The sequence below is a fragment of the Diorhabda carinulata genome, chromosome 5, assembly GCF_026250575.1.
Source record: "Diorhabda carinulata isolate Delta chromosome 5, icDioCari1.1, whole genome shotgun sequence".
In the NCBI taxonomy this organism is placed as follows: domain Eukaryota; kingdom Metazoa; phylum Arthropoda; class Insecta; order Coleoptera; family Chrysomelidae; genus Diorhabda; species Diorhabda carinulata.
Genome location: NC_079464.1, coordinates 21590663 through 21608794, shown reverse-complemented (window position 1 = coordinate 21608794; position 18132 = coordinate 21590663). Strand labels below are relative to the sequence as shown.

At 32.3% G+C, this 18132-nt stretch overlaps 1 protein-coding gene across 1 annotated transcript in view; it reads right to left on the bottom strand.

The window, feature by feature from the left end:
* Positions 1-2253, bottom strand: part of LOC130894371 (uncharacterized) — a 33882-nt gene extending 31629 nt beyond the window's left edge. The window contains exon 1 of the mRNA XM_057801147.1: positions 2077-2253. Coding sequence (XP_057657130.1) covers positions 2077-2079 — 3 coding nt within the window. The 5' untranslated portion in view covers positions 2080-2253. The remainder of the gene's footprint in view (positions 1-2076) is intronic.
* Between the last annotated feature and the right edge of the window lie 15879 nt (positions 2254-18132).

Here is an 18132-nt window from a genome sequence, read left to right as displayed (position 1 = left end):
AGTTTACGCTACGACTATTCAAATACTCACATGTACACTAAAGCGCGTAGTGATGGCACAAACAGTAAGTCCACTACAAATATTACCAACGTTTCCAGAAATTCGATATTAGTTAAATCAGAATATCATAACTAACTCAGATGCCTCCAACAATTGCTACTTAGTTTCATGTTTAGTTAGCTAGATTATTGTAAATTTTACAATACATACAATACAATGAATGGTTATGTGAAACATTTTTAAATTGAGTGTGTAAAACAAATACTTCTAATAATGCCCAAAGTTATGAAAGTATTAACCAATTTGAATCAATAGGTTAACTGTCTAATAGTGTATTCGAATAGAACAATGAGTTTCAGATATATATTTAAAAAGCAAAATTGAAATTGTGATAAAATATATGATGAAATATTACATAAAGCTATTCTATAAGAAATATTAAAAACGTTTGCTTGAAAAATTGACATCAAGAAAAAAGTATATCATAGTTTATATTATTTGCGGAATTCGAATTAATCATGCTCTAATTCTACCGCTTATTGAAAATTATATCTAATAGAATAGTAGAAAAATGTGATGTACATCGGAGCATAAAAGAAATGTTTTGTGGTTTAATCTAACATGAATTGGATTTATTCGATTTCTATGAGTTCACTGATTGTAAAAAAAAACTTTGTCATTATTCGTAGCACGTTATCATATTCTGGCACTGGGCAGGATGAAGAGTAGAAATTTTTGATATAATGTTATGATATTATGACACATACTCTACAATAAGAGAGTTGTCTGAAGAGAAGATGTTAGCACTCATAACTATGAGTTGGCATATATATACACCCCATAAAAATTATCGCATCACTGGTATTAAAAATATTACATACTTGATCGTTTTCAAGTACTTAGTAAGAACTCTAGTAAATACTATAAACCAGTTAAAGATGTGGTTATTATTAGAAAAAATGTACACCTAGGAAGAGGTAAATTTGTTGGTGTAAAGTTGACAAAGCTGCTCTCATCTCTTCGTTGATCGTTCTGAGGCGTTTTCTTTTTTCTTGGTTTTTATTGTTGTATTGTGGTAAGAGTGGAAAATCCTAATTCACATAATAGGTCACAATAGGTCACCATAGGTCGCAAATCAATCTTAGGGAAATAGAAATTACTCTGCAAGAAGCTTTAATTAAAGCCTGAACTACGAGTATTTTTTCCGGATCAGCTGCCATGACATTCGGAAACATTTCATTATTACCATAGGTAGCGAGACTGATCCATAGTTCCAATTTAGCGTGAAAGCTTTCAATTTCAACGATGTTAAAACATTGGAATTTCTGCCTTACATACTCTTATTGAGTTCATTTAAGTGAGCAAATATATTCGCCAGATATGCAAGCCGTCCATCTTTTTTAAACAAATACCAATCGATAAAGGTTTTTTTGAGCGATTGTCAAATTGTGCGGTATCCAACGCGAACAAATCTTTCTGACAGCCAAATTTTCATGCAATATTAAATGTATGCAAGTCATATGACCATATCAGTTTACGCAAAGCATCGATGTTTTCTGGTAAAACAGCCGATTTTGGACGAGAAAATCATCGCACGGAAATGTTCGCTTTTTTGACCAAGATGATTGTTTCAATTATCTGTAAACAACTCAAATATCACTCGTATGACAACACGTTCTGAGTACGTTCACTATTAAAAATGTCAAAGTTTATGATGTCAGATTTGACATATTCACTTACTCACAAAACTTAAGTAGTAACCCTTGTATAAACGTTATGTTTTTATTTACTACTACAAATATCATAAAAATTTATTTTTAACTAAGAAAACTTGAAGAATACATACATTGATTATAGAGATTACTATAGCAGACCACAAAATCATGTTATTCTATTAATATTTTAATTTTATTCCTGTTAATGATTGAAATTCTCCATAAAAATCATTTGAAATTATTACCGTCCAGAGTAAAAACTTTAATAATTGATTCACATCACAAGTTTTTTCTCGAATTTCATAAAATTATTTCTTGGTAAGCATCTAATATAACTTTTTCAAGCATCGAAAAAACTCACCATTTCTTCTAAATACGTTTAATCCAAAAAAAGTCTTTGAATTGAGCGACTCACAGTCACAAAAAAAACAAATAACATGCACAAGAAGAATGTCGCTGACACTACCACATCTCACTGAATGTAGCACCTTAATACGACCGTAACCCTATCGAGAGCGCAAGTGGGTATGGCTGCAAAAGAAAGTCTTCAAGAAACTTACTAGGATTGTTTTATACTTTGCTAGAGGGCTTGAAGATTTCATGTAAGCGTGGGGATCTTATCACAGAAAGGAAAATTTCAGTCTGCATACCTAACGTATTTTTCATTATTTGTCATCATCAGGACGATAAATTTTTTTATTTAGCTCTGATTGATACACTTCACACTTTATTAAAAGTGCAATTTTTAGGGTGCATAAGAAAGTATTCCAACAAAATAACCAGCATTTATTTTTTTTCTGATTTCAAAAACACAAAAACCTTATTTATACAATTTTTTAGTAATAGAATGTTGAAAATCTTAGTTAAGCTGGTTGCTTTGATTATGAAGACTTTTACCAACGTGAATAATTTTAAAAATAATTACGGGAAAGTGTAGTTGAAACAAATCAAAAAGAACAGCTAGAGATACGTTAGCATTTTAACGGAAGAGTACGACACAAAATGTGATCTGAGAGAGCTAAATCAAGTGAACAAGGCGGATGAAGCAATAAATCTTAATGCAGTTCAACTAATTTTTCTACAACAAAAGTGGATAGGAGCATTGTCATAACATTGTCTATAACTGAATTCATGTGGTTTGATAAGAGATGGCGTAACTTGTATATTATTACATCGTTCCAATATTTCGAACCTGCGTTGGACAACTACTGTTATTGTAAGTCTTTTCAGTATATGTCATTCATTTGAAGCGTTAACAACAATAATTTTTTTCCACTCAAATATGTTGAACTTAGTTCCTGAAAAAGTGTTTTTGCGGGGAGTGCTTCTTCATTACTTTAATATGAAGAAAAATGCTGCCGAAAGTCATCGTATTTTGGTGGAAGTTTATGATGGAAATGCTCTGGCCAACGTGCTAAAAGTGGTGTGTACGATTTAAAAGTAGTGATTTTGGCTTCAAAGACGATGAACGACCTGGGCAGCCAAAAAAGTTTGAAGATGAAGGACTGAAAACATTACTCGATGAAGATTGTTGCCAAACGCAAGAAGAGCTCGCAGAATCTTTGGGTGTCACTCAAGCAGCCATTTCGAAACGTTTAAAAGCAGCTGGATATATTCAAAATCAAGCAGAGAAACGTCGAAAGGCGATTTTGCATGTCCGAAATGCTGCTGGAACGCCATAGAGGGAGCAGTAGCTGAAAAACGTCTGGAATATGCGACCAGACACGAAACAATAATTTTCTATCTTGAAAACCCTCGGCCCCAAGTTGCTATTCCGGTTAAGAACTATTTGGAAAACAGTGGATGGGAAGTTTTACCCCACCCGCTTTATAGCCCAGACCTTGCCCCTTCTGACTACCATTTGTTCCGGTCGATGCAGAACGCCCTCACTGGAAAAAGGTTTATATCAGAGCAAGATATCAAAAATTCGCTTGATTCATTATCGACTGCCAAGCCGGCGCTTGGGATGGGATCCACAAATTGCCAGAAAGATGGGAAAATGTCATAGCTTCAGATGGGCAATACTTTGAATAATATTAATGTACATGTTTTCCTTCAATTTTCAAATTCTGAAAAAAAAACCGCACGAACTAAGTTATAGACCACAATAGAATCAAACTCTTTTCTTCAACAAAGGTCAAGTTCGATATCAAAACATATCAACAAATCAAAATTATATTGGCGAGTTATGCTTCTCTATTCTTCCGAATAAACATTAAAATTACACTTTTGGAATTCCAGAACACTATAATCATGACTTTACTATTTTAGAAAAAAACGGTTTTTGATTTCTTTGATGCACCTTCCTTGGATAAAGTCAATTGTTTCGATAATATTTCCATTTCTCACAACGTGCAGACCGTGTATAAATTCTTGGCTGTTGACTACCAAACGCGTAAAACCTACGCTTAAGTCATCCTGAATATCAACGAAAATTATTATCAGCGATGATATTTTAATCTTAGCGGTGTTGCAAATAAACTAAATTATCACTTAAGGGGCACTTAAAATTTTTGTATCACCAATTAAAAAACCATTACATCTGCTCAAGTTACTGCGTCGTGTGCTGTTTACGTTGGAGAAGTCCTTGGCCCATTTTTTTCTAAAGGCCTCAAACCAAACGACGACTGCGGTCAGCGTAAGCTACAAAGTCATGATTATCAAACTAATAAATTTGAAATGGAGAGTATACGGTGTATACCGATATTATGAAGGAAGGATTGCTTAATCTTTCGTGATTTGCTCTAGCAGGTAAAATTACCCGATTTAACCGTACCAGACTTCTTTTTATTGTTTTATTTTTTCAAATTACGAACTTACATCAACAGTCCTCAAATACCTGAAGACATAAGTAGAATAATCACCTAGAAGGCGGTAGCCTGTCGCTCGAAATTATGGCCAGAAAACGAGCCCGAATAGTCATCAGCTCTGGCGGCTGCTACTTGGCCAATATCAACTAGATGGAATAAATTCTAATTGATTAAATGAACAAATTTTCACAAGTACAACAAAAACTTTTTAGTTATCAATACATCCTCGAATATACAGCCATGAAAGTAAAACCAATATTGATGTAATTTTTTCCGTTTGTACCAAGGGAAACCTCTGATGTTTTATAATGATCTCAAGGTTACGAAATGGAGGGTTCCAGCAAACTATTCGACATTTAGAAAGCCACGATGAGGTAGATGAAAACATTTTTGAAAGAAGCTTCCCAGAAACTATTCTAGTCATGGATTCTTAACGTATTATTATGCTACTACCAGGTTTTAACGTACCCTTTTACTTTTTTTTTAATAAAATTATTCATCCTAGTGATTTGATCATACCTCGTATGAGAATATATTAGAATACATTCAGATGAAAGTTAATTCGTTTACTTTATCAGTATAAAGTAAAGTGCTAACAAGAATTCGTAAACTACGATAATTAATTTTAGAGAAAGTAAAAGTTGCTTCAAATAAGATTAAATTTCTATATATTATATTTAGTGGAAGTACTAACTGGAATGGAACGAATATCTTTTAATAATTTGAAAATAATAACTAGATCTACGATGTTATATTAGAAAAATCAAGAAATAGCTAGAAGTTGAAAAATAAAATCATAAAGCTAAAACCATCGGTACGTATCGGTGCATTAGTTGGACGTACAAATTAATGTGTCGGTGTCTGAGTTTCAAAAAAATTTTAGTAAAAAAGATGCGTCGGGAGCAAAGTTATCGATTGAATCGTTCCACTCGTTGCAGAAAAAATCTGATGGAATAATATCCAATATAACCAAGTGGAAAATTAAGAAATGATTAATATTAGTTTTAAATTGCAAAAATACTAATCAAAACAATATATGAGTGTAAGTTTTATACATTCTACATTGCAAGCTCGAAATTACAGCAGGGGAAAATCTGGATAAGGAAATATAATTTCAGTCCCTACTGATTACTATATAAATATTCGAAAGCTAGGAAATGTATAAGAAATAGTACACATTGGTATTCAATTTTGCCACAATCTTACTACGAAAATGGTCATTAACTAGCTAGCTTATAACTTATATTGTGCTTGACCATAATTTCCAAACGATGAATACATAATTATTCGAAAGCTCAGTAATATATTAGAGTTAGTACATTTTGGTGTTTATTTTTACCATAATATCAATATAGCAACTCTCTTATGAACCATCAAAGTGTACTAACATTAATATATTACCGAGCATTGGAATACTTATGCATTCATTGTCTGAGACTGAAATTATGGTCAAGTAATATAAAAATATGTTTAAAAGTATAGAAATAAAAATGATATTAATTAGTTAAGAGTTGCGGCGTTCAAAATTTCATTGTCCTACTTAAAAGGCATTAAATTCATCGGTTTCAAAAATCAATATTCGAATTGACGCTTGATAGAAATATTAATGTTATTGGTTATGGTTGTTATAGAAATCGTTAATTTTCATTGGTTAGTTTATGAATGACATCAAATTTTATAGACTAGAATATTCTAGATTATTGGGAATGTGTTTGAAGATTGATTGGTTTGTTAATAAATGACATTAAGTTTTAATACAATAGGTCGTTATGGATTGAGTTGAATATTTATTGGTTCGATTATCAATGACACTAAATTTATAGGTTATAAGTGAAGTTCAAAGTTCAATGTAAGGTTAATTGGTTGTCGATGGCGTTGAATTTCTTTTATAGAATTTGTTTTCTCATAATCTAAGATATGCATAGATTACACAGGTTATTTAAATCAGGTTTCTTATTAATACATTGATCATTTGATCATTGTAGTAGTGTTTCTTAATTTTCAAAGATTTGGCGGATTCATAATTCATATGAATCTTGAACGACATGTGTCGCTAATGAACACCTATCAGGATCTAAATTGTTATGAGACATTAACCATTAACCTTTGAAGAGAGGCGGAATACATTTTCGGAATTATTTACAAGGTAAATAGTAGAAATCCTTTATTTTGATGCGACACTCTTTGACGTTGTCTTCAGTTCGGGTCTCCAGCTCGAACGAGGGGTGTTAAACTGCTCTGATGAGACGTAATAACGTCGAAACTAGTCAGTAGTTACACCCTCTCCTTGCAATTACGAGCCATTATTGTTAATATCGACAAAAAGGTCGATTTACATCACGTTCCTCGGAGAAGTTGTAATTCAATATTTGTTAATATGCAGATTGAGTACTTGGAATCAACTAAAGAAGGTTATTTGTCCCTTCTTGCCAATGAACGAATAACCACCCTAACCCCATCCCTGTCCTGATAATAGTTTCAAAGTGAAAGTCGAGAATTTCAACGCGGTTCAAGCCGCGAATTTAGCTTTTTAGTTGATATAATCATGAATCACTATCAAATACATATATTCCGTTGTAGATATAGTTTTATTTCGAAAATAGTGGTACTGTTGAAAAACAATGATGCAACTCACAAAAATTACATAAATATATCAGGAATATTCCGGTTAATATTTCCATCAGAAATTTCACGTTCAATTTCCTTTTAATTTATACTGGTTTGCGATTACCATTCATTTTATTTGTTTATTATATAAGGTTCAATTGGAGTGAGTTAAATAACTGTACCTAAACGCAATTAATTGTTATTATCACCGTTACTTCATTCAAATAACCCGTAGGAAACATTGTTTTTCGTAATATTGTGGTAACAATATTTTAACAATCTAACGCGTGAATTTTATTTCCTTTTATAAAGAGGCAAATCTCAATATATAGGATGTTCTACTAAATCAATACCTACTATTACAACTAACACGTGAATTATGTTGATAAATTACACCATTCGGTGTAAAACCGGCTTTATACGTCAATGAAGATCATCATTCCGTTGTATGAAAACCAAAGCTCATCAGAGTTGTCCAAAATTAGGCTGGCGTCCACAATTTTGGTGTTTCATATACTATACATCCACAATTAACAATTAAATGCATATTAAACTACATATGCCATTATTGACGACGATAAAAAAGTCGCAAACATGGAAATGTGGAAGGAGGGAACAAGCACTTAAACCGTAAAGAGAAGCCTGAAGTATGATTAACTTATGGTGAAACATATCAGAGCGTATTAGTCTTTATCAAGTGTTCTTACATATATCATCTTTTAAAAAGATATTTAACGTTTAATTTTCAACTAAAATATGAGTGTTTCATAATAAAATTATTGAGAATAAATTTAAAAAATTATTATGCGTCTCAGGAGAGAAAAAATGAACTGCCAAATATAACTTCTGGTATTAAAGCGAGCGTTAGCTAATAAACTAGATAGGATCAATGCGTGTAAATGAGGGTTCGAGAAATCATAAATAAGAGTACCGATGATGTGGGTTTCCAGTTTTAAGGGCCCATTTTTTAAGTAACGTATCCACAAGGTTCGTCTTTGACTTGATTTATGGCACAATTAACACAAAGATTGTAACCACCGCTTCTTTGTTTTCGAACTCGGTGCGTAAGGGACATACAAGACATACAAGGGACAAAGATTTAGCCAAAAATACAAGGTTTTAATAAAACAATAGCGAATTACAGCCGTTAAAAAGATTTCCATTTCCGGAAAGCGTCGCGCGTCGTACCTTACAATTGATCCATCTCGAACCATTGGCAATGTAAATAAAAACTAAACTTGAAATAAAAAGTAGTAGTTTAGTAGTGTGTAGTTCCAGCTGTACATCGCTGAAACGAAGATACCACCCTGAAATTTATTGAAAGAAAGTCTATGGAACACAAAAAGTGCTGTGGCATCACATACTTCGGGAATAAACTTCCTAATTGTTGGTCTGGACACGCGAAATTGTCTTTGTAAAGTTCTAAAACTATTTCGATACGATAAAGATATTTAATTTAATTTTATTATTGACGAAATAGCCTTCCTCATAAGGAAGTCAGAATTCATTATGGAAGGACCAATCTTACGTGGCAGTATGTCAAATTGTTGCTTGGATATTCTCTTTATTAATTTCCTCGTATGATACAACTATTCATTCTTTTACGACTGATCTAAAATGTCTTAGTTTAATGTACGCCATTTTAATTCAGTGACTAAACAAAAAAACAAAAATACTAAATGGTAAGTAACTAAATTTGGTAACTGGCTTTAGTTACATGCTTTAGCTACTATCCCCATGTAAATTCGCCTTATTAGTGCAGTAATAAGTAAAGGTTCTTCTCATGGAACATCTCATAGTTGAGTTAATGAGAAATTGCTCAATTACTCGTTGAAATTCAAAGCTCAGGAAAGAAATTCAAGTTTTTCATAATTTTATGCAATTTACTTCAAATGTATGTTTAATAACTTGTGTTATGCTTACAAGAATTACTTTAATAATAATTTTAGAATTAGATTCAAAAAATGTTATCTAACTTTAATTTTCTTAAGTCGAGGTAACACAATACCGTCTGACGCGCTTTTTCATAACCAAGTTATTGTTTTCAAATACTAAGGTCTGTATAAAAAGACTGAACATCCTGTATTTCCTTAATTGATGATTTTGAAGTCGATAAAACCATTAAATAGAATAATAAAGGCTTTTAAATTCTCCAAAAGTGACCACGGTGCATAATTGGTCCGTATTTTCCTAAATATGCACGTGGCTATTCAGTAACTATGCTGTAGAATATGTTAGAATGTTACGAGATTTTATTCCACCATAGTTACTTCATTTTGAAGGTTATATAAAACATGGATACAGTAAGCTGGAGCAAACTACACCCATGGAAAGTTTACCCGTGGTTAAAGAAATATTCCGAGACTTTGATCGTCGTTGTTGCAGGTTTTCTGCACTTTTCCTGTAACCTGATGAAGCGGTTCACCAACCAAATGGCAGACGATAGGGAATAATGCTGTCGCAGCTGTACCCGCCACATAAAAACTCGCTTTTTACGAAGAACCCTTTGTTTGCTTCGAGCGTTTCTTTTTTTTACTTATTTTTTTTTCCAGTACACATCACTCCACCGTCCACCGCAACTTCAGTGCTACGAATCTCTCTTTTTCTCTGTACCAGACAAATCTCGCGCAGAGAAGAAATTCCATCGTCCCCGCGTGGCCCAGAACTATCTCCAGCTGATTTTTATGGGTTTTCTTAAAAATTAACTCTACATGGATAGACCAAGAACTATACTTTTATTAAAGGAGCATACTCGTAAAGAAATAGGCACATACTCTGCGCTATGTATCGAAGAGTTTACGAAAAATGCAGGTTAAGAAACAACATTAGGCAACAGGAAAATTAATTTTTCCTGGTGGATAAGTTTATGTGTTTCTTAATTCTTATTAAAAAAAAATAAATAAGAAAGGCGAAAAAAAATTTAGTCACGTCACATTTTTGTGAGAAATAGATTTATTGAAAAATCTTAACTATTTATCAAACTCGGGGCCCGGAGTATCTCTAATTACAAACCAAGAGTAGTCTGCTTGGTTTTCATTTGTGGCGATATCTTCAATAAAGCGCATTCCATGTTCATCACTTAAGACGCCCATATTTTCTGGGAAAACTTCACATAGTTATGTGAAATTTATAATTGAGCATTCTTTTATGAGGTCAGAATATTGAGAAAATCAGTAGTTACCCAAAAAGTTTTCAGTACCTTTGACAAACGCCATCCAAGTAAGTTTCTCTTTCTTTTTCATTTAAGGTGGTATGGATATCGTATCTTCAATTAATGTTTTGACGTCGTATCCAACCAATATTGATTTTAATGTTACTCAAAGAGGTAATAGGAAGGTGGTAATATCATCTTTTTGGATTCAACTAATCCCTCAATGTATTTACAGTACACTGAATCGTCCTCTTTAGAAAACAAATCAACATATGAACTGTGACGTTTATGGTACACGGTAACTCCAATTCTTCATGTTTCAATTTCTTCGTTTTCAGAATTGCTTGATATTTCTTCAACACCATAGAGTGGAGAAGGCACACGAACATCTTCCGACTGAGGGATTGCTTTGTTACACCTCCGTATATTTTAGCGTATGCTTTGATTTCCTTGAAAAGCCTTTGATATTGGTCAATAAAAAATAACAATCACTTATGTGATTAGTAAATTTGCGCCATATCATTGGCTGTATATTCTCCATTGAACCAACCTGTCAATTTTTTTAAGACAAGAGATAAAGCAGGTGTATGGCACCCAATATCGTTGTTGCGAATATGTATAATAGCCTTTTTTGACTTTTAGGGGTGTCGAGAGACGAGAGAATTCAGATATTTGCTTGATATTTTACACGATTCAACTATCAACTAACTTCCGAAGGTGAATTCGCGATGATAACTCTGAACTACTTACAGAAAAAAAATTCAAACGATTTTAGACGTGAATGACAAAAACCAATTTGATACGAGTAACTTTGAGTATTGCCTAATGTAATTTTCCATTCTATATTTTTTATTTCAAGAGAACATTCCTTTGAGTATAATTTGTTTGCTTTTCTTCATAACAATTCACAAAGTGTAAAAATTTATGGTATTTTAGTTAGACAACCCGATATATCTCGTATTCTCTCACATACGAATATTTACAAAAGGAAGAGATGCAGCAGGTGAGTGTTGTTCTTCCAGGTAGAGATATGTCAATTAGAAATAATCAAAATAAAAATATAGAAAAGTAGAGGCGACTTTTTTTAGATAATTTATTCCTTCTCAAGATATTCAAGATCCTGTGCTGATGATTAATAAACCGAAATACGTACAACTTGAGATAAGTATGCATAATGGCTTTTATTCTTAGAACATCGATAATATTTTGAAACAAATGAGAAAGTTTTTATAGTAATTACACTAACACAAAATTATTTTGCTAAACACAATCGTGTCTAAATTGATCACATTTCCAATATGATTGTTTAAGAAAACGTGAGGCCATGAATCATTGAAATCTGATAAGAATATCACTGCAATTAGATTTAACAATAAAAATTGCTTAATTGGCACAGTCGAATTCCTCTATATATCGTTCAAGGTTAAATAACTTTGAGAAAATTTGCGAAACGAAGACATTTGAAAAATTAGTAGGTATGCCACATTCATTTCAAACAGAATCGGCTCAAGCTCGCACGATATCAATTTATCTGTTGGAAGTATCACATAAGAGTCTTCCATTTTTGTGTAAATGAATCATTCTGCATTTTTGTGCGAATTTTTATTAAATATTGTATATATGAATCATATATAATTGATAAATAAATCTTTTTAATCTATATTCCAAACATTGATGTAAATAATGAATTTCATCTACACGTTTAGAAACCAAATTGATATTTTTATAAACAACAATGAGCTTAGTTTGCTCGTGAGTAAGTTAAAAGATGTTAAATTGAAAAAATAGAATGAATTTTCGTAAACATTGTTACTATTTGAAATAGTGACTTGAAATTGGATATGAAACACAAACAAGGATATTTGAGATATAATGCATCTAAATGTTCTTGACTTTTGGTCTCTTCTGTTTTTTCAATAATTTTTGGAAGATAAAATTTGACGTTTCGACTTTTCTTTATCAATATATTATATTGACCCTGACAATTTGCGTATTTATACATCAAAATAAGAATAAAATCAAAAAATAAATTTGTTCTGATAAGAAAAATTAATTTTCCTTCAGTCCTTACATCTCAAATATGTAGCAGTACTTAAAAAATCAAATTATTTGTAGTTTGGAATTTACAAAATAGAGCTATAAATTTTACTCAAATTATTTAGATCTTTTTTATCATTTATAGCTTTTTCGTTCTTATGAATGTGAATAATTTCTAAAAATTCTCTTTTTCGAAAAAAGCAATAAATGATAAAAAAGACCTATTATCGATCACGTTGCCAGTCATAATTATGAAATAAATATGAATAGTGTAAAATTGTTAAATTATCGAATAATGAATTGTTGGATACATTCGAAAGCATAGGGATTGTTCAATGTATGAACACTTTAAATAGGCACAAAGGGACAATTTCTTACAGTCCACTATAGTTTAGCTGCTAAGGAATAACTGTGAAGTTTCCCGCCGAATAAATTTTTGCGAAAGAAGGCTCATTGATGGGAAAATGTAGTATAAAACAAGTGAGTCAAGATATTAGATTTTAGTTTATCTTCAGTCTCTGAAGACGATAACTTGATTATCGAAATGCGCCTCAGACAATGTAGTTGTGACTGTTGGTCTAAGACTTTTCAGTATAAAAGAAAACAGAAATCAAAATATCATTGAATCTATCTATAAGTAATTAACCAATTTCATTTACAGTTTGATAGATGTTAGAAATATCATATAAACAAACAAAATCACAATTTTTTTTTCATATAGGAAGCCGGTTCTGATTTAGTTTTTATACATAAGTGGCACAAAGTAGACAATTTTCCGTTTTATATTCATTAGAGATGGTTCGAATTTGTGTTTAATGTGGCGAGCGTTATGTAATTGTCATTATCAGACTCTATTCGAATAACCTGAATTCGTTAAAGCGATTAGTAATTATTTTTCATTATTACCATACTTCGTTTGAATTACAATACTTATAGAGAATATAAAAAGGAGGTTAATAAACTGAAAACAATAGTTATGAGATAATCCGTGCAAATAAATTGACATGGTTGGAAAAATTTGCATAAATAGTTAGACAATAATATTTGAAATATTTTTTCCTGGTAAAACTATTATTGGGCACTGAAGCAATCAGAACGAGATGAACAAGAATTCTATATCTTTTTTCCTTCATTTTTTTTTCAAGCATGCAATTAATTGCATATTAATACCTGACCCAATAAATAAAACACAAAGGTTTTGGAAAAAAATTTATTTATTTTTCAACGTAATCTCTTTTAGCTTCAGTGATGTACAATAAATCTGATACCCCTTTTATAATAAGAATCTTTGACCAATGAGCCATTTTTTCAAGTCTGGGATCAGAAAATAAATAAACTTAAATGCATTAATTTTGGCCATTGCAATAACGGATTTGTGAGCTGGTGCATTGTCTTGATGAAACATTTTCTTCTTAGCCAAAAGCGCCCGTTTTTGCTTTATTTCTTTGCTTAAATGTTGCAATAAGTTCGCATAATACTCGCCGTTGACAGATTTGCCTTTCTCAAGATAGTCAATGAAAATAAAAAAAAAACGAAGCTATGACCTTTCCTGTAGATGAAACGGTCCTTGCCTTCTTTGGAGCCGGTTATCCCTTTTCAGTCCATAGTTCTTTTATTACGGCTGTATGACCCACGTTTTATCCATAAATAAGTAAAGGCACAAAAATTCCCCTTTATTTCTGTAAAACATTGCCCAACACTCGATGGAAACATCTTCACGACGCTGTTTTTGTTCCATTTTGAGCAAACGTGGCACTCTTCTTGCGCGCAGCTTTCTCAGGTCCAAACTTTCAGTTAATATGCGGTGTACCGCACTTTTTGAAATGCCTACTATGTCTGCTATCTCGCTTACTTCCAGTCGAAGAAAATCCAGTACCGCTTTGTGGATTTTTTCAACATTTCTCGAGTCATCTCATTTGGTCGACTACTGTGATGTTGGTCCACCCAATATTTTATTGTTGTTAACGAAGGAGTAATCTTACTCAGAGTAAAACCTAGTTTAGCTTTTATAGTGGTTGAAATTATGCCTTTCAAATAAAAGTATCGTTTCACAGAACGATGACCAATTCTTTACATGTTTACAAATTCACTGAAAACGTTTACTATTGATAGCTGTCAAACAAATGATAAACAACGTAGTGTCTTCAAACTTGAAACATACGCTGTATAGATTGTGTAATTTCTAATAGAGTAGTATTTTTCAAGCAACTATCGCCATCTCTAGGTCGGGCCAGGTACTTATAGGACCATTGTCGTATTTAAAAATGTGCTATCAACAAGCATCTGAGATCTCATTAATTTGACATAATTTAAGTAGTTACACGCGAGTCTGGTTAAGTTGTTAGGTATTATTACTTTTTAATAATATTCATTAAATATTTATTTCAATATAGGTATTTATCTTGTCTTTTAAAACATGAATTCGTCATGAAGAAATTGTAGTTATAATAATGATTCATTTTATTATATTTGTGGTGTTTATATAACATACAAGAAATATCAAAGACTTAGTGAGGAACACTTAGTTAGATAAAGCATGAGTTCCTCATAAATAAAGAAACCAAAATAAGCAAATCATTTTGTAAAAATAGCAAAAAAATCTCATTCATTTATTATTGATTCACAAATAAGTTGATATTTTAATTTTTGAAAGAATGAGATAGAGATGCTTTATTGTAAAAATATTGTTTCAATTTGTAGACAAAAGCTTGTAAAAACTAGAAAAGAAACATAAAAATAACTAAATAATGATACATATAAAATCAAATTTCAATATATAGAAGAAAACCACAATAAATAACTCCACTACACATTCTGTTGGCTTACAAGATGACAACGTTGTATCAACCCTTACAAGCTGACTTCTGTTGATAAGGTATGACTTAAACCATGCTTAAACCCTAGTACTGCAATTTTTTGATTAAAAAATTGCGATTAACTCAATCGAAAGCCTTAGAAAAATCACAAAAAGTTGTTATAATGGAGTGATGAAAGTCTCTTTTTGACCAATCTTTCTATGGTATTAGATAACGTAGGAAGGACATACATAGTTACTAAATTTTTTACAAAGTTCTCAATTAAAAAATTTTGTCTTCTGCCTGGATATAAAAACTTTTTCCACTTCAACTGATAGGGGCGTTTTTATAATACTGATTGCTGCAGGATGCAAATTAATGGATTCAGTAAAATCACACCCTAAATAAAAATCACCTACTTGGCTAAGAAATTGATATCCACAATTTTCTTCTTCTTCTTCCTCTTTCGATAGGACCAGGTCATATTCAATCCTGTACGTTTGGCCCTCTTCCTGAATCTTCCCGAGAAGCTGAACTCCAGCTTTCGTGCCACCTCTTTGGTGGTCTCCCTACAGGTCTGCGTGTGTTTGGTCTCTTCGTTTTAGTCACTTTACCCATCTGTCTTCTGGCATTCTTTCTACGTTATCCCTCCAGAATCTTTTTCATACCCTGATCCATCTCACCACATCCTGTACGCCCAATTCTTCTCTCATGTCATCACTCCTTATTGAGTCTCTGAGGGTGACCCTTGATGGTTCGCAATATTTTCATCTACGTGGTCCTCATTAATTTTTTTTTATTGCTGTCTCTAGTTTCTGAGGCATATGTGAGAATAGTTTTCACACACGTTTCATAGATTCTGGTCTTGCTCTGTAAGCTCAACGCTTTGTTCCTCCACACTATATCTCTCAGATAGCCAGACAGCCGCCGACTTTTGCTTTCATCGCTTGTATTCGTGTCTCCTCTGTCAGGTTTCTTTCACCAGATATATACATTCACTCCCAGGTAATTGCGTCTTGTTGACTGAGATGCTCATATTAAAATTTTCATCTTATATATTAGACGTTGTAAGTGGTCTTTATTTTCTGTTACGGTAATACCATCGTCTGCATAAAACAATACCTTTAGGGAGCGGTGACCCATTCTGTATCCTGCATTGACTTTGTTGACTTCCTCGATAATTTGATCCATTATGATGTTGAATAGGGTTGGGCTAAGACTGTCTCCCTGCCGAACACCAGTATTAATTTGAGCTTCTTCAGAGAGTCCTACCTTAGTTTTAATTCTTGTTCTGGTTCCGGCATAAAGTTCTTTGATGACTCGTTGGTACTTATAGTCTCCCAGGCGTATTCTATCAAATGCTTTGGTGAAGTCAACAAAACAGACAAACATGGGTTTATTGAATTCTATCAACTTTTCCACCAACTGACGAACTATGAATATTGCGTCCACTGTTAATCTATTAGACCTGAATCCTTGTTGTTCTTCGGAAGTTGGTATCTTATTCCTTATTTTATTTACCAATATCTTATTAAAAACTTTAAGAACCAAACAAAGCAAAATTATATTCCTAAAATTATTCGAATCTCTTTTTTCTCCTTTTTTGTGTATTGGTAGGGATATACTCGATTTCCATTCATCTGGGATAGTGCCAGAAATTATAATCTATAAACCGGAATAGTCGCGTAAGTTCTTTTTGTAACTCTGTTCCTCCGTACTTAGTAAGAGCATTGTTTATATTATCAATGTCAGGCGTTTTCCGGTTATTCAGTTTTTTTGTTGTTTCCTGAACTTCCTCCATCGTTATTTCGGGTTCATTTATGCCGTCATTTGTAGTGATTTCAATACATGCAATTTTTTGAATTGTTTCATTAGTTTTACACTTCAGGTTAATGCAGATTACATGCATTTATTTTTCTTATTTTTTTGGAAACAAAGATATAATTGGTTTTTATAAACGAAAGTTGTTGTTTTTTAGTTCTCTTTTTTGACAAGTTAAATGTTAATTTCATATGGATTCCATCCCACACCGGAATAGAGCGAAATGATAGAGTAGATGGATTAGCGAAAAATGCATACAACAACGAGTAATCAGGAAAGAGTAGCCATATAGTACACACCGATTTTCAGACATTTGTTAATAAGGAAATTCAAGAAAAATGGCAAGAAATATTAAATCAGAACCAGCACGAACTTTACGTTCGTAATAGCATGACCACAATGTAAAGTATTTTTCATTTTTGTTAGATAGCATATGGTATAAAAGCTGCTGGATACCAGCCAAAATCACCCGATCTATTCACAGCATGTGTGAAATTTCTGTAATAGTACCGGTTAATATGAATTTTAAAGAGATGTAGGAATGCAAACAACTATCGAAAACTAAATTTTCTTTTCGCACCGTGACGTTTTTTGACTTTCTGTGAATTAAAATTATCATTATTAGCATATCGCCTTATCCTTAGGCTAATAATTTGATTTAAATAATAATATTTGAGAGAAAGTATCAGGTGTTTATTTTTCCATTTTCTACCCGTTTATTAAACGTGAAAAAACCCGTTTAGAAGTGATAAAAACAATAACGTACAAAATTACTTTAAAAGAAACAATATTCCTCGTAATACATGTTGTTGAAGTCGGTTCAGTTTTTTAATTATCTTCTAATTCAAGCTCAAGTGAAACGGTACACTTTCACTAATAGTACAGGAGCTTGTCTATCCAGAAAGTCCTTAGATACTGTGATTGCAGATATATAATTTGCAGATTGCAGATATATAAATTGATAGTTAAGTATACGGTTTTTAAAAGCACGAGCTTAACATCGAAAGCTTTAATCAAAACATAACCTTCAAAACTATCATCTTTATGACTACATTTTAATAAAGTTCAAGCAAACAAATGTGATAATGACGTTACTGTAAGAAAGTCTAATTAGTCGCACTTACGTATCTACTTTTACTCCACGTATTTCAACCGAATTAAATGATTGATAATTAGCAAAGATCGTAGCAACCATG